Source organism: Dipodomys merriami, unplaced genomic scaffold, assembly GCF_024711535.1.
Source record: "Dipodomys merriami isolate MVZ:Mamm:240054 unplaced genomic scaffold, mDipMer1.0.p SCAF_63, whole genome shotgun sequence".
Taxonomy (NCBI): Eukaryota; Metazoa; Chordata; class Mammalia; order Rodentia; family Heteromyidae; genus Dipodomys; species Dipodomys merriami.
Window position 1 is genome coordinate 7316901 of NW_027206213.1, and position 17939 is coordinate 7334839.

The 17939-nt window shown below is 39.7% G+C and overlaps 1 protein-coding gene across 2 annotated transcripts in view; it reads left to right on the plus strand.

Annotated features, from left to right (window-relative positions):
* Window positions 1-13390, plus strand: part of LOC138815267 (exportin-1) — a 56099-nt gene extending 42709 nt beyond the window's left edge. For both annotated transcript variants that reach the window (XM_070004562.1, XM_070004563.1), the window contains 10 exons: window positions 32-195; window positions 427-561; window positions 2755-2938; window positions 3759-3865; window positions 7342-7536; window positions 8331-8499; window positions 10394-10528; window positions 10614-10773; window positions 10901-10997; window positions 12355-13390. In XM_070004562.1, the coding sequence (XP_069860663.1) occupies window positions 32-195; window positions 427-561; window positions 2755-2938; window positions 3759-3865; window positions 7342-7536; window positions 8331-8499; window positions 10394-10528; window positions 10614-10773; window positions 10901-10997; window positions 12355-12501 (1493 nt within the window). In that variant the 3' untranslated portion in view covers window positions 12502-13390. The remainder of the gene's footprint in view (window positions 1-31; window positions 196-426; window positions 562-2754; window positions 2939-3758; window positions 3866-7341; window positions 7537-8330; window positions 8500-10393; window positions 10529-10613; window positions 10774-10900; window positions 10998-12354) is intronic.
* The last annotated feature ends 4549 nt before the right edge of the window (window positions 13391-17939 follow it).

Sequence of the window (17939 nt, forward strand, 5' to 3'; positions counted from 1 at the left end):
AAAAAAAATACATACATTTTTGTTTTGTTAGAGACCCATGATGGAGTGCAGGACATGGCTTGTGATACTTTCATCAAAATAGCTCAAAAATGCCGCAGGCATTTCGTTCAGGTTCAGGTTGGAGAAGTGATGCCGTTTATTGATGAGATTTTAAACAACATTAACACTATAATTTGTGATCTTCAGCCTCAGCAGGTATGTGATACATAAAGCCAGCATTAAGGTAGATATACTAATGGCAATAGAGTGCCATATTGTTGTACCATTCAAGTGTTTCTGGGAGAAATTTTAATAATAAGCCAACAACTTATATAAGTTTATTAATTAGGCTTTTAGCCTACATCAATTATAGTATTTTAAGATTTATAAATATATATATATATGTGTGTGTGTGTGTGAAAGTTAAAATATGTCTTTTAAAAATAGGTTCATACATTTTATGAAGCTGTGGGATACATGATTGGTGCACAGACAGACCAAACAGTCCAAGAACATTTGATAGAAAAATACATGCTACTCCCTAATCAAGTGTGGGATAGTATAATCCAGCAGGCAACCAAAGTAAGTTATTTTTTTTATTAAGTTCTAAAGAAGTTGAATAGTAGTTATGATTTCAGTATTTTGAGTTTGTATGTGTTTGGTGGGGCTGTTGGAGCTCAAAAGAATTTTTTTATGGTATTGAATTTTTTTTTAAATTGTGAAAATACTATACAGAAGGGTTACAATTACATGGGCAAGGTAATGAGTACATTTCTTTTTTTGGGGGAGGGGGCGTCTGGTCATGGGGCCTGAAGGCTAGTCCTGGGTGCTGTCCCTCAGCTCTTCAGCTCAAGGCAGGCACTCTACCACTTGAGCCACAGCGCTACTTCCGGCTTTTTATTTTTCTGCTTATGTGGTGCTGAGGAATCGAACCCAGGGCTTCATGCATGCAAGGCAAGCGCTCTACCACTGAGCTACCTTCCCAGCCATGAGTACATTTTTGGGGGGGGGGCGGGGTCTGGTCGTGGGGCCTGAACTCTGGGCCTGAGCGCTGTCCCTCAGCTTTTCAGCTCAAGGCTAACACTACCACTTGAGCCACAGCACCACTTCCGGCTTTTTTCATTTTGTTTTATGTGGTACTGAGGAATCGAACCCAGGGCCTCAGGTATGCAAGGCAAGCGCTTTACCACTGAGCCATCTTCCCAGCCCCATGAGTACATTTCTTATCAAGCATTGTTGCCTCCTCTTTGTTTCCCTTTCCATCCTTTCCCAATGGTATTGAGTTTTGAGCTCAGTTTGTTGTTGTGGTTGTGGTGGTTGGTCATGTGGCTTGGGTACTATCCCTGTGCTCTTCCGCTCAAGGCGAGTGCTCTATCACTTAGCCACAGTGCCACTTCTCGTTTCTTAGTGGTTTGTTGGAGATAAGTGTCTCACAGACTTAACTGTCCAGGCTGGCTTTGAGCTGTGATCCTCAAATCTCAGCCTCCTGAGTATCTAAGATTACAGGTGTGAGCCACCAACGCCGGCTGTCAGTTTTGTTCTTGCTATCTATGAACTATGCTTAACAGCATGTTTCTTCAGCCCTTTTTATTTTAATAATTTTTTCCCCCTCAGTCCTGGGGCTTGAACTCAGTGCCTGAGCACTGTCCCTGAGCAAATATTGCTCAAGGCTAGCCCTCTACCACTTTAGCCACAGTGCCACTTTCCGACTTTTTATGTGTATGTGGTAATGAGGAATTGAACTCAGGGCCTCATGTATGTTAGGCAAGCACTCTACCACTAAGCCACATTCCCAGCTTCTCATAATTTTTGAGATATGATCTCACATTTTGTGAAGAGCCTTACACTGTCTACCTCTTTACTAGCTAGGATTGCATGTATAAGCCACTACCAGTGCCTGAATGATCTTAATACTTGTGAAATTATGCCCTCATTCATACGTGCTTTTTTTTTTTTTTTTTTTTTTTTGGTCGTGGGGCTTGAACTCTGAACTTGGGCGCTGTCTCAGCTCTTCAGCTCAAGGCCAGTGCTCTACCACTTCAGCCACAGCACTACTTCCGGTTTTCTAGGGGTTTATTGGAGATAAGAGTCTCACGCAGACTTTTCTGCCAGGGATGATGGCTTTGAACTGTGATCCTCAGATCTCAGCCTCCTGAGTAGCTAGGATTACAGGCGTGAGCCACCAGCGCCCGGCTTATATGTGCTTTTTATGTGTGATCTTGCACAATTAAAACATTGAAGGTTTTGTTGATTCTTTTTTCATATTTTGATCTTAAAATGATAATATATCATTTTGTTCTTAGAACGTATCATTCCTTTGTTTATGGTACTGAGGATTGATGGCTAGGATTTACATGCAAAGCTCATGCTCTCCTACTGAGTTACAACCCAACCTTAAAGGTGGATTTGGTATTTGTTTTTATCATTTAGTACTGGAAGTAGGACAGTAGTTTGGGATAAAAATGGCATTCGTTTTGGTCGGTTGTGGGGCTTGAACTTTGGGCCTGGGCACTGTCTCTGTGCTCTTCAGCTCAAGGCCAGCGCTCTACTGCTTGGAACCACAGTGCCACTTCCGGTTTTCTAGTGGTTTATTGGAGATAAGAGTCTCACGGACTTTCCTGCCCAGGCTTGCTTTGAACCGTGATCCTCAGATCTCAGTCTCCTGAGTAGCTAGGATTACAGGCGTGAGCCACCAAGGGCCCTGCTCATTGTTTCTGTCTTAATAATTACATGGATAATTCTCATGGTATAAATTGTATTTTTTTTCTCCTGCAGAATGTGGACATACTGAAAGATCCAGAAACAGTCAAGCAGCTCGGTAGCATCTTAAAAACAAATGTGAGAGCTTGCAAAGCTGTTGGACATCCCTTTGTAATTCAGCTTGGAAGAATTTATTTAGATATGCTTAATGTATATAAGTGCCTCAGTGAAAATATTTCTGCAGCTATCCAAGCTAACGGTAGGTGATTCTGAAAATGATAGAATTCTATATACCATCAGTTCTGTCTTCATTGATGTAGCTCATAATTTCAGTGATTCTTAAACATTTAAAACTGGAATTCCCAAGTGTCAGGTATCTAAGGCAGCCTCTAAACAACTGTAATAACTTTTTTTCTTTAAAGGTTAGTCTTAGACTGGGTGACAGTGGCTCATTCGTGCAATCTTAGCTTCTCAGAGGCTGAGATCTGAAGATTGTGATTCGAAAACAGCTAGGGCAAGTTAAGTCCCTGAGCCTCTTATCTCCAATAAACCACCTGAAAACTAGAAGTGGCACTATGGTTCAAGTGGTAGAGCACTTGCCTTGAGCTGAAGACAGGGACAGCTCCTGGGTCCAAAGTTCAAGCCCCAGGACTGACTTTAAAAAAAAATTAGTCTTGGGACAAGAAGGATGAAGTATAACTGAACTCATTGTAGAGTGATTGCTTATCAGAAACAGAACCTCTAGGCTGGGAAGGTGGCTCAGTGGTAGAGCGTTTGCCTTCATGCCTGAGGCCCTGGGTTTGATTCCTCAGCACCACATAAGCAAAAAGAAAAAAGCCAGAAGTGGCGCTGTGGCTCAAGTGGTAGAGCGCTAGCCTTGGGCTGAAGAGCTGAGGGACAGTGCCCAGGCCCCATGACTGGACCCTTAAAAAAACCCAGAACCTCTATTCTTTGTCTCTCCCCCATTAGTCTAAAACTTATTTTTTCTGATAAATTCTATAAAAATCTAGTTGTGACTGCAATATACCTAGTAACAGTTGTATGTTAATGATTAAATTAGATCTACTCAATTGTTTTAGGTGAAATGGTTACAAAGCAACCATTGATTAGGAGTATGCGAACAGTAAAAAGGGAAACATTAAAGTTAATATCTGGTTGGGTGAGTCGATCCAATGATCCACAGATGGTAAGTGAAATAATGTTTTGTATTCTTGTTCTTTGATAATAGTCATTCTATAGAATATGAAGTATCTATACTGATTTTGCAAATTTCAGCACTGTTGGATTACTTTCATGCTGAAATACTTATATTCCATTTTCCAAAACTTTGTTACACACTATTGTGGGTAGTGATATGGCACTTTTTTTGGCTGATGACACTACTTGGGCTTGAACTGGGATCTTGAGCTCATACTTCTGACTGGCACTCTACCACTTGATCCACACCTCCACTTTTAGCTTTTTGCCAAATCCGAGATAAGTCTTGGATTTTGCCGATTCACACCTGTAATCCTAGCTACTCAGATCTGAAGATTGTTAGAAGTGGAGTGGTAGACCAAGTGTTAATGTACTACCTTTGAGCTAAAAAATAGCTCAGGGACAGCACCCAGAATCCTGTAAAGCCTCAGATTGACTGACCAAAAAAATAAGTTTTTTTCTAAGTCTTTTGTTCTGATTCCAGAAAGGGACATAGTTTTCATAAACTAAAACCATTTCAACTTGGGAAAGGTATAAATTACTTTTTTTTGGTTGGTCGTAGAGCCTGAATTAGGCCTGAGCGCTGTCCCTCAGCTCTTCTACTCAAGTCTAGCGGTCTACCACTTGAGCCACAGCTCCACTTCCAGCCTTTTCTGCTTATGTGGTGCTGAGGAATTGAACCCAGAGCTTCATGCATGCAAGGCAATCACTCTACCAGTGAGCCACCTTCCCAGTCCATACATTTAAGTATTATTTAAATAATATTAAGTATTATTTTCATGTCTTTGCCATAACTTGAGCCTTGGGAAATTACAAAGAATAAAAATCTAATCCTATTGTCATTGCTGTTGGGAAATAAGATTTTTACTTCGAGGAGGAGGCTGCAATGCTTGATAAGAAATGTACTCATAGCCGGGCGCTGGTGGCTCACGCCTGTAATCCTAGCTACTCAGGAGGCTGAGATCTGAGGATCGCGGTTCAAAGCCAGCCCGGGCAGGAGAGACCGTGAGACTCCTATCTCCAATAAACCACCAGAAAACGGGAAGTGGCGCTGTAGCTCAAGTGGTAGAGCGCTCGCCTTGAGCTGAAGAGCTGAGGGACAGCGCCCAGGCCCAGAGTTCAAGCCCCACGACCGACAAAAAAAAAAAGAAATGTACTCATTATCTTGCCCATGTAATTGTAACCCCTCTGTACAGTATGTTCACAAAAAATAAAAATTAAAATTAAATTAAAAAAAAAGAATTTTACTTCTGTTTTGTCCCACAGCGTGCCAGAACCAAACCCATGACCTCTTGAAAGTTCTAGGCACAGCAGCATTGAAAGTAGCTCAGTGGTTAGAGTGCTTGCCTTGCATGCATGAGACCTGGGTTCCATTCCTTAGCACCACATAAGCAGAAAAACCTGGAAGTGGTACTGGGCTCAAATGGTAGAGCTCTAGCCTTAAGTTGAAGAGCTGAGGGACAGCACCCAGACCTAGAGTTCAGGTCCCAAGACTGGCAAAAAAACAAAAAAAGTTCTAGGCACATGATCTATGATTGGAATTACATCCTCAGCTCAAACTTGTATAATTTTAAATTTTTCTTTGTAGAAGGTCTAGGATTGACATTGTTATTTTTTTTCTTTTTGTTGGTCATGGAGCTTGAACTCTGGGCCTGGGTGCTGTCCATGTGCTCTTCAGGTCAAGGCAAGCACTCTACCACTTGAGCCAAAATGTCACTTCCAGTTTTCTTGTGGTTAACTGGGGCTTCAGAGTCTCATGGACTTTCCTTGTCTTGGCTGGCTTTGAATCAAAATCCTTAGATCTCAGTGTTCTGAGGAGCTAGGATTATAGGCATGAGCTACTGAGGCACCTAGCTTGACATTATTTTTGTTTGATAAACATTTTACCAATTTGCTCATGCCTGTAAGCCTAGCTGCTCAAAAGATCTGAAGGACTGGTTCAAAGCCAGCCTTGGCAGAAAGTTCGGAGACTCTATGTCCACTTAACTACCAGAAACCCAGAAGTGGCAATGTGGCTCAAAGTAGTAGACCACTAGCCTTGCGTAAAAACAGCTCAAGGGCAGCACCTAGTTCTTGAGTTAAAGCCCCATGACTGACAACAACTATTAATTTTAAAACTTTACCAGTAGTATTCATTATATTAAAAATCATGAAGATTTTGTCCACTGGTTAGGTGGATTCTTGGTTCTTTACAATATCCATTTAAGAAATTGACAGTTATTCTTACAACTGAACAGCATGCCAACAATCCTCTTTTGTTTTTTTCTTTGGGTCATAATTTAACATATTATTACTTGGTATGGAATTGCTTTTTCTTGGAGCCACTCAATTTTAGGTGAGAATGTATTTGAACTATGCTGTGTGTGTGACCTTTCTCAATTATAGTGTGTATTTTCCTGCTTCAACTCAGAGATAATAGTTATTGAAATGAACTTCAGGAAATGGAAACAAAAGGTTTTTTTTCTTTTTGTCTTGTTTATCTGTCTTTGGGCAGGATAAGGGGGGGCATAGAAATAGAGGGACAAAGTGAATGAATGCAGCAGTGGTACTCACTAGACACTTGAAAATGAACAATTTGTGGATGGGGGGAAAACGGGGAGAAAGTGAGGGAAAAGGTGACCTGTTTTTTTTAAAAAATGTATTTTTTTTTTCCTTTTTTTGTTCCTGTTGAACTCAAGGCCAGGGCACTATTCCTGAGCTATTTTGCTCAAGGCTAGCTCTCTACCACTAGCCACAGCTCTACTTCAGGTTCTGGTTGTAAGTTAGAGTTAAGAGTCTTATGAGCTGGGTGCTGGTGACTCATGCCTGTAATCTTAGCTACTCATGAGGCTAAGATCTGAGGATCAAGGTTCAAAGCCAGCTGGAGCAGGAAAGTCCGTCTGTGAGACTCTTAACTCCAGTTGACCACCAGAAAGCCAAAAGTGGTGCTGTGGCTCAAATGGTAGAGTTCTCGCCTTGAGCTGAAGAGCTGACCGTGTTCAAGTCCCATTACTAGGAAACAAACACAAAACGTTACAGACTGCTTTGAATCACAATCTTCAGTTCTTAGCCTCCTGAATAACTTGGATTACAGGTGTGAGTCACCAGCACCTGGCTACGAAATGTACTCTTTTACCTAATATATGTAACTGTAATCCCTCTTCCCATCTCCTTTTTTTGTTGTTTTTGGTTGTGGGGCCTGGGTGCTGTCCCTCAGCTCAAAGCCAATGCTCTACCACTTGAGCCATAGCATTACTTCCAGCTTTTTTTGCCTCATACATGCAAGGCAAGTGCTCTACTACTGAGCCACCTTCCCAGCCCCTCCATCACCTTTATAATAACAAAATTTTTTTTAAAAGCTTCAACCTTATAAAAGTGTATTTTTCCCATTTACTAAGGATTATCCACCTAAATCTTAGAAACACAGAATCCCCTAGTTGTTTATATTATGAAATTTAGACCTTTGACAATTTTATTTTTAAACAGGTAGCTGAAAATTTTGTTCCTCCTCTGTTGGATGCAGTTCTCATTGATTACCAGAGAAATGTCCCAGCTGCTAGAGAACCAGAAGTACTTAGTACTATGGCCATTATTGTCAACAAGTTAGGGGGACATATAACAGCTGAAATACCTCAAATATTTGATGCTGTTTTTGAGTGCACATTGAATATGATAAATAAGGTAAGTGATTTACATGTGATTTGTATAGTGGTAAATTCTATGGTATAGCCTCTATTCTTTTAAAGTATAAATGATCTGAATTTATTACTATATATTACTGAACTTAAGATTAATATTAGCTATCAGTTATTAAATACTAGATAGAGAAGTAATCTTCAGTTTTGTGTTATTTTTGGTTTTGGATTGGTGTGTGTGTGTGTGTGACTACTGAGTCTTGACTTTTTAATCAAAGCTGGCACTCTACCACTTAAATCATACTTCCACTTTTAATGGGGTTGAACTGGATTTGTCTGCCCCATCTGGCTTGGAACTGGGATCCTCAGGTCTCAGCTTCCTGGCTGATTAAGATTAAAGATGTGGGGCTGGCAAGGTGGCTCAGTGGTAGAGTGCTTGCATGCATGAGGCCCTGGGTTCGATTCCTCAGCACCACATAAGCAAAAAGAAAAAAGCCGGAAGTGGTGCGGTGGTTCAAGTGGTAGAGCACTAGCCTTGAGCTTAAGAGCTGAGGGACAGTGCCCAGGCCCAGAGTTCAGGCCCCACTACCGGACCCCCCCCAAAAAAAAACCAACAAAAGATTAAAGGTGTGAGCCATTGACAGCTAGCTTTTTGTTTTTTGCATTTTTTCCATTTGGTCATTCATGTGTAATACATTGTACTTTCATCTTGAAAAGTTTGAGCTTACCTTTGAAATGATTGTCTTGTGGGATTCTTGTTTGTACTAAATTAAAATTTGCCTCTTTCCTCCCATTTAGCATGAGTAAGCCATTTAGATATTTGTTCTTACCATTTTTTAGGATTTTGAAGAATATCCTGAACACAGAACGAACTTTTTTTTACTACTTCAGGCTGTCAATTCTCATTGTTTCCCAGCCTTCTTAGCTATTCCACCTGCACAGTTTAAACTTGTTTTGGATTCTATTATCTGGGCTTTCAAACATACTATGAGGAATGTTGCTGATACAGGTAAGTATATAGAATAGTAAGTATATAGAATAGGTATACTTTTTTTTGTTAGCCTACTCAAAAACTATGTAATAGGTCCCTTTCTCATCTATTCATTCATTCTGAGGTTTTAGTTATTTGGAGTCAACCAGGGTCCTAATATATTAATGGAAAACTCAGAATTAAAAAATTCTTGGGCTGGGAAGGTAGCTCAGTGGTAGAGCGCTTGCCTTGCATGCATGAGGCCCTGGGTTCGATTCCTCAGCACCACATAAGCAAAAAGAAAAAAGCTGGAAGTGGCACTGTAGCTCAAGTGGTAGAGCGCTAGCCTTGAGCTGAAGAGCCAAGGGACAGTGCCCAGGCCCAGAGTTCAGGCCCCACAACCGGACCCCCCCTCCCCCCCCAAAAAAAAATTCTTCACCATTCTGAGTAGCATGCTTAAATCTCAGACATAATGTATCCCTTTTGCCTAGTCTATTTATTCTGGACTTGTATGCTGTATTTGTCTTTGTTATCTTTACATAGTTATACAAAGGGATTACCATTCAACAAATCAGTTTAAATATAATTCTTCTTAGTCAATATTGGCTCGTTCATCATTCTCCCATTCCTCCCAACTCAACCCCTCTTCTCACTTATTTTCTTGTTAGATATCTCTATGAAATCAACTATGGCTCCAGCATTTCAGTATTGGTTGTGTCAATTATTGTTAATCATTTTTTTCCTGTGACTACTTTATAAACTTATAGATATGTGTTGGTTCAATATTGTCCTCCATTTTAGGATCTTACAAGGGGCTTTGGAACGTATCCTTCTCTAATAGGAAGGGGGGGAACTACTATATATATACACATTAGTAGTTGTACACTTATAAATTGGTTGATATAATTTCTTTTATAATGGTTTTGAATAAATGAATTATATGTGGATGTCTAAAAGTCAAGTGTTCTAGAGCAGGTCCCTAGGCAAAATAGAATCAATCTCTCTCTCTCTCTATTATATATATATATATATATATATATATATATTTTTTTTTTTTTTTTTAATGGTCCAAGATCAGGACTCAAACTCAGTACCTAACTCTTTCACTCACTGGCCAGCACTCTACTGAGATGTATGTCCAACCCTAAGAAAAGTCTTATTGGGGCTGGGAAGGTGGCTCAGTGGTAGAGCACTTGCCTTGCATGCTCAAGGCCCTGGGTTCGATTCCTCAGCACCACATAAGCAAAAAAGCAGAATTGATTTGTGGAGATCACCATTTACAAATAAAATATATTTTTTTTAAAAAAAAAGAAAAATCTTATTAATTCAAGATGGGCAGACATTACTAAAGTTCCATATCCTCAAATGATTGTTCCTTTGTCCCCTATATACTTTCCTTTATAGCACTGAATCAACAAGGGATAGATATAAAGGAACATTCCAGTACAATTGTAGTAACAATGAAAACGTGTTAATAATAATGCAATACAAAAGCATGTTTGGGAGCATACATATATGTTTAGCCTAAAGTTTCAGAAATAGTAATAGGAGGGTAGTGTAATGGCTATAAATTACTTAGCTTTTAAACTGGCATTGATTGTAGGTGTATTCCATAACTTATTCAAGATTTAGGTTATTAATTGGTCCTAATCAAAAAAGGCCAATAGGATACAACTTGTAATCCTAACTAGATTCTTAGATCTGGAGGATGGGGGATTGAAGCCTGCCCCGGCAGAAGTCTTCAAGACTCCAGTCTCCTATAGATCAGCAAAAGGTTGGACTGGAGGACTGGTTCAGATGGTTGAACATCAGCCTAATAGAAGAAAGTGGAGTGAGGACACCGAATTAAAGGCTCATATAAAAGTTTTGAGTCAGATTATGAGAATACTTTAGTGAATGTTTATCAGTCTAATTATCTTTGTAACTTTTTTAGGCTTACAGATACTTTATACACTCTTACAAAATGTTGCACAAGAAGAAGCTGCAGCTCAGAGTTTCTATCAGACTTATTTTTGTGATATTCTTCAGCATATCTTTTCTGTTGTAACAGACACCTCACATACTGCTGGTAAGGATTTAAAACAATTGAAATATCAAGTATCCTAAATTGTTAAATTTCATATTAGGATTATTAATTTTCTTCTCACCAACAGGTTTAACAATGCATGCGTCGATTCTTGCATATATGTTTAATTTGGTTGAAGAAGGAAAAATAAGTACACCATTAAATCCTGGAAATCCAGTTAACAACCAAATGTTTATTCAGGAATATGTGGCTAATCTTCTTAAGTCTGCATTCCCTCATCTACAAGAGTAAATAATTTTTAAACACATTATTTAAATTTAAAAATTGCTACTTCGGTGTTCTGGGATCAAAACTTTTAAAACAACTAAATGTTCAGTTTTTAAGGATGATTAATCTTTGTGTTTTGATTTGCAGTGCTCAAGTAAAACTCTTTGTGACTGGGCTTTTCAGCTTAAATCAAGATATTCCTGCTTTCAAGGAACATCTGAGGGATTTCTTAGTACAAATAAAGGTATCTATTTTTTGCAGGAGTAAAAATAATAAGTCTAAGTGTAAACATTTAATTTTATCAGTACTAGTCATTTGAGCTGGGTGGCTGGCATCTCACACTGGTAATCCTAGTTTACTGGGGGGAAGGGGGGGGCAGGGGATAAGATTTGAGAATCACAGTTGGAATCCAATGGAGGCAGGAAAAGGGAATAAACTTAGTCATTTGATTTGCAGTATAAATCAGTTCATTTCAAAATAATGTATAGTGTTAGAGATCAAAGTATGAGACCCATTAATGAAGAGTTAATATTGGATTAAGACATTGAATTAAACATTGAATTAAGACAAGAAAGAAGATAGGATGAGGCCATGAAGAGGGTGCTGTTTTGAAGACTTAGGCAGTTTGTGTTTGTTTTTATTTGCTTGCTGTTTTTTTTTTTGGTTATTGCTGGGTTTTAAATAAGGGCTTTGCACATGTCAGGCATGTGCTTTGACATTTCAGCCACACCACCAGCCCTTGGAATCTTGTTAATATAATTGTAGATTATTTAAGTGTACATTGCAGTGCTGTGATTGAAATTGCTAGGCTTAGATTTTCAGGTATTGTTTTGAACCCATGGCCTTGTACATGCTATGTAAGCACTCAGCTATAGAATTAGCTCCCTAAGTATTGGTGTTTTGTAACCCAGACTGGCCTTGAACTACAGGTCACATGACTATACCTGACTGACATTTGTTTGACAGGGTCATGTTGCCCTTTCTGGGATCAAACTCCCCGGTTTAAGCAGCTTACTTGCCTCTTACTTTCAAAGTTATGCCGCACTCTTCTTTCTATTATATAATTCAAGTAACACTTTTTGCTGGCTTTTTGTGTTGCTGGTGAGTAAGTTGAGGGCCTTGTATGTAGTAAGTAGTAAGCACTTTACCATTAGGCAACATCCCCAACCCAAGGATTTAGAACAGAGGAGCAATTGGTTGACCTCTGTTGTGTAGGTTCTGCCATCTGAGCCAAGTTTCCAGCCCCTGTTGGCTTTAGTTGTTTAGTCTGGTTTTGTCTGAATCAGCCTAATGACAATCCTACTTAGACCTTACATATAACTGGTATGAGAGGCACATAAACAATGCCCACATTTTATTGGTTGAAATGAGGCCTCAATAACTTTTTATATGTGTGTGCAGGCATATATGTGATCACACCATGCCTCTTTGGTAACTTAGTCCCCCACCTCAAGTTTGGTGCAGTAATTTAAAGGCTGGCTTATGAATAATTTGTTTCTTTGTAAATTTGTAAATGACTAAATGTTTATTACTAGTTTTTTTCACCCACAAAGGCTTAATGAAAGCTTTTATATTAACATTTGAACTGTCTATTTTCATAGGAGTTCGCAGGTGAAGACACATCTGATCTGTTTTTGGAAGAAAGAGAAACAGCTCTTCGACAGGCTCAAGAAGAGAAACATAAACTTCAAATGTCTGTCCCTGGCATACTTAATCCACATGAAATTCCAGAAGAAATGTGTGATTAAAATATGAAGTCATGCTGGGTATTTTTTCTCTGCAGCACTTGTTTGCAGAAGAAAATAGCATCTGGATATTTGTCGACCAAAATGATGCCAATTTGTAAATTAAAATGTCACCTAGTGGCCCTTTTTCTTATGTGTTTTTTGTATAAGATTTTCTGTGAAATATCCTTCCATTGTTTAAGCTTTTGTTTTGGTCATCTTTAGTTTGCATGAAGTTGAAAAAAATTAAGGCATTTTTTAAACTTTTACTTCATGCCCATTTTGTGGCAGGGCTAGGGGGAAGAAGCAAATTCAATTTGAACATATTCTTGTAAATTCTAAAGCAGAATTACACAATTTTTCTTGGAAACAATACCAGTTTTAATTAGGGAGTATTTTCTCTAGCCTGATTTTCAGTCTAGAAGAAAAAGCAATGAGTAAAACAAATAAAAGGATTACAGTGCTGCATTGTCTGAAGTTAGCACCTCTTGGACTGGATTGTCTGTCTAGAGTACATGTATTACAAGTCTGTACGGCAAATTTGCAGCAAGATCATGTGCATATCATCCCATTGTAAAGCGACTTCAAAAATATGGGAACATGGTTAGTTATTTTTACAGAGTTCTTTTTGTTTTTGTGTGTGTGTGCTGTCGCTTGTCGACAACAGCTTTTTGTTTTCCTCAATGAGGAGTGTTGCTCATTTGTGAGCCTTCATTAACTCAAAGTGAAATGGTTAAAAATATTTATCCTGTTAGAATAGGCTGCATCTTTTTAACAACTCATTAAAAAAAAACAAAATAAAACTCTGGCTTTTGAGATGACTTATACTAATTTACATTGTTTACCAAGCTGTAGTGCTTTAAGAACACTACTTAAAAAGCAAAATAAACTTGGTTTACATTTATTTTCCCTTTATTGGCTCAGAATTATTTTGTATTAATGAGAGATTGTGTTTAACTATGGAAAAAAATTTTTTTTGTCGGTCATGGGACTTGAACTCTGGGCCTACTCACTGTCCCTCAGCTCTTCAGCTCAAGGCAAGTGCTCTACTACTTGAGCCACAGCACCACTTCCAGTTTTCTGGTTATTAATTGGAGATCAATTAATTGGAGTCTTGCAGATTGTCCTGCCTGGGCTGACTTTGAACCTCCATCCTTAGATCTCAGCCTCCTGAATAGTGAGGATTATAGGTGTGAGCCACTGCGGCCGCTCCATGGATACATTTTTAAATGAAGTTTGATCCTTGGTCATGGGCCTGGGCGCTGTTACTCAGCTCTTCAGCTCAAGGCTAACACTCTTAGCACTTGAGCCACAGCACCACTTCCAGCCTTTTTCTGCTTATGTGGTGCCGAGGAATCGAACCCAGGGCCTTATGCATGCGAGCGAGGCAAGCACTCTACCACAGAGCCACATTCCTTGCCCTTTTTGTTTTTTTTTGGTGCTGTCCCTGAGCTTTTGCTCAAGGCTAGTGCTCTTATCATGTGAGCCACAGCTTCACTTTCAGCTTTTTCTGAGCAGTTTGTTAGAGGTAGAGTCACATGGACTGTCCTGATGGGACTGGCTTCCAACCACAATCTTCAGATCTTGGTCTCCTGAGTAGCTAGGATTACAGGTGTGAGCCACCAGCACCTGACTTCAAGTAATGTTTCTAAAGAGCTAATGGTTGTATAAAGTGAACATGTTCCTCAGAATATTCTAATTCTTGGGGTAGGTGGGTTGTACCTATAGGGTCCTACCTATAGGACAAATAAATCCCTCTATTTGGCCTAGCTTTGCCAAGCAGCTTCAGGTAGGATTCAGAATTCAATTTAGGACTTTTTTGTTTGTTTGTTTTAAAGCAACACAAACATTAACAGTATATACTATCACAGGCCAAATAGTCCTTGGAGGTGAAAGGCTTTTCATCTCTGTAGATTGCCAATAACCATATCTTATCCTCTGGTTTAATTCTGATTACAGATAGTGTAACAAACTACACAATAGGTTTAGAACAATGACAGGTATATGGAACTCTTACATATGTTCCTAATTCACAAAACTCTTAGGTATAGTATTCAACAAGCTTGATGACCTGGAGGATTGTGCAGTTCTAAGCCAACACAAAGGGAAAAGTCTTAAGTAACTAGCCAAAAGCAGGACTGGGGCTCAGGCCTGTAATCCTAGCTACTGGGGAGACTCAGGTCCGAGGATGATTGCAGAAATCCCCTAAGACTTAACCAATTACCCCAAAAGCCAGAAGTGGCTTTATGGCTCAAAATGGTAGAGCAATGTACTAGAGCACAAAAGCTCTGGAGACTGTCCATATCCTGAGTTCAAATCTCAGCACTGACACAAAACAGGGCTGGAGTCTCAAGTGGTGTACTATTAGCCAAAAGTTCAGTTACCCCTTAAAAATACAATAATCCTTAAGCACACCCTTGTACCTTAGAGTAAAGGTGGGAGAAGGAAGCAGGAGAAGATTCTCTATTGAATCAAACTAAAAAGGCTCACTGCCAGCAAGGTTCTTGGTGCCTTGACTTCTCTATTCAATAGCCTCTGAACTACAGTGGCTTTTCTTTGGAACTAGGAGTCAAACCGAAAACCTCATATATGCTGTGACAATGCTCTGCCAACTGCACTAAATCTTCAGCCCAATGCCTGTAAATGAACATTTTTGTAACTTAGGTTAGCTTATTTTGAAATAGAAATGTATGACAGCTGTGGATTAACCAGTGCCACAGGTGTACTTTTGGTGCAGAAATTCTGGCAGTGGAACTTGACCACAATGAGGCTCCAGTTTCTTAAAACAATTTTTCTGGTACTGGGGCTTGAATTTGGTCTAGCTCTGTCCCTTAGCTTTTTCTTTCAAGTCGAGTGCCCCAGCACTTGAGCCACAGCTCGTTCTATATCATAGCTTTAATACAGCTGGGTGATTCATGCCTGTAACTTAGCTACTCAGAAGGCTGAGATCAGAAGTTCATGGTTTAAAGACGCCTGGGCAAGAAAGTGAGCCTTTACAATAAACTACTGAGGTAGAGCTGTGTGGTTCAAGTGGTAGAGCACTATCCTTGAGGACAAAAGGCAGAGAGCCTAGGCCCTGACTTAAAATCTATGGGCAGCTCCCTCCTTCCCAAACACAAAATACTTAGCCATATATTGGCTCTGTGTGTGTGTGTGCATGTGTGCATATGCATGTGTACACTCCCTAGCTTGGCCTGGGGCTTGATTTGGCATGGGTGCTGAGTTGGTCTGGCTTTGAACCTAGATCCTCATATCTCAAGCCTCCTGAGTACATAGGATAATAGGTTTGAGCCACCTACTCCTGACTATATTGGCATTAATTTAAAAACAAAAATATTCATGCCTAGCAAGCATAAAATCCTGAGTTTCAACACTACTATATACTCCCACCCCAGAAGAAGAAAACAATTTGGAGATGTAATCCACTGGTGGAACACCTGCCTAGTATGCTCAAATATACAAGGTCCGGGTTCCATCTCCAACACCACAGGAAAATTGTAACACAGTAAAATTTGTAATTAAAAAATTAGAATAAACAATAAACCAAGTAGCATACTACTGTAAGCATTCAGGAAGCTGAAGAATAGAGTAGTTCTAGGCCAATGTGGGCTAGTTACATAGTTACATAGTGAGACTCTCAAAAAAAAAGATTCCATGTTACAGCTGGGCAAAGTTCAAATAGCTAGTCAGGAGGATACAATCCTGCCATCCAAGCTATGGTGGGGAGCAAAAAATAGGAAGATCATGGCCCAGACAAAACAAAGACTCCATCTCAAAAGGGCTGGATATATGCCTCAGTGATAGAGTACCTGCCTAGTAAGTGTGAAGTTCTGAATTCAAACGCCAGTACTGCCAAAACAAAAAAGGAATGTTAAATAACTATTCTCTTTCCTACAGGTTATTTTTCCCTCAGCAATTTATGATACCTTTTTCTTTTAATTTTTAAAAATTATTTTACTATTATTAGACAGTGGTTAGTTTTTAAATGACTCTATTATTAAGATTGTACAGAAGGGGAGGATGGGAAGGGAAGGGAAGGGGAAACAAAGGAGGAGGCTACAATGCTTGATAAGAAATGTACTCATTATCTTGCCCATGTAATTGTGACTCCTCTGTACAGTATTTTCACAAAAAAAAAAAAAAAGATTGTACAGAGGGGTTACAATTCCATAAGTCACATAAAAAATACATTTTTTTTCTTTTTGGTTGGTTGTGGGGTTTGAACTCAGGGCCTAAGTGCTGTCCTTGAGCCCTTTTGCTCAAGGATAGCACTTTGTCAGTGAGCCACCACTCCACTTTTGGAGTTGTTAGCTGGAGATACAAGTCTCATGGGGATTTTTCTGCCTGGGTTGGCTTCGAACCTCAGTCCTCATTTGGTATCTCCACATGTGTGAGCCACTTGCTCCCAGGTGTGAGTACAATTCTTGGACAATGTCACTCCTTCCTTCATTTTCCTACAGTTTTGCCCTCACATCCCTGCCCACAAGTTGAAGAGTTCATTTTTTTACATAGTGTATACTGAATACCACACTACCCCATTTCTGTTCCCCTTTGCCCCCTCCACTTCAAAAAAGAAGACAAAACAACAAAAAACGACCACCATCAGTAACAACAAAACATGTTTCGATTTCCTGGAATTTTTTTCAGTGTAATTTTAATTAATGTGTTATACAGATGGAGTACCATTTCATAAGTCAGGTAGTGAGTACAATTTTTTTTCTCGTTCTTTTTCTTTTTCTTTGTCATGGGGCTGAAACTCTGGGCTTGGGCGCTGTCCCTGTGCTCTTCAGCTCAAGGTGAGCACTCTACCACTTAAGCCACAGCACCACTTCCGGTTTTCTAGTGGTTTATTGGAGATAAGAGTCTCACGGACTTTCCTGCCCGGGCTGGCTTTGAACCTCGATCCTCAGATCTCCACCTCCTGAGTAACTAGGATTACAGGTATGAGCCACTGGTGCTCAGCGTGAATACATTTCTTATTGTTCAGTGACACCCTTTCACTTCTCCCCTTTCTCTGCCTATAAGTTGCATAGTTCATTTTCTATATATTGTCTACTAAGTGCTGTATCTACATTTGTTCACCTTTTTTCAATTTTTGCAGACCCCCTCAAAAGACAGAAACAACCCCAAAAGCAAGAACAAACACTACCATCACTAACGACCAAAAAAGTTTCCATTTCCTGGAATTGATAGAAATATGGGGCTGGGAATGTGGCTTAGTGGTAGAATGCATGAAGCCCTTGGTTTGTTTCTTTTCTTTTTTTTTTTTTTGGGTCCGGTTGTGGGGCCTGAACTCTGGGCCTGGGCACTGTCCTTCAGCTCTTCAGCTCAAGGCTAGCACTCTACCACTTGAGCCACAGCACCACTTCCGGCTTTTTTCTCTTTTTCTTGCTTACGTGGTGCTGGGGAATTGAACCCAGGGCCTCAGGCATGCAAGGCAAGCGCTCTACCACTGAGCCACC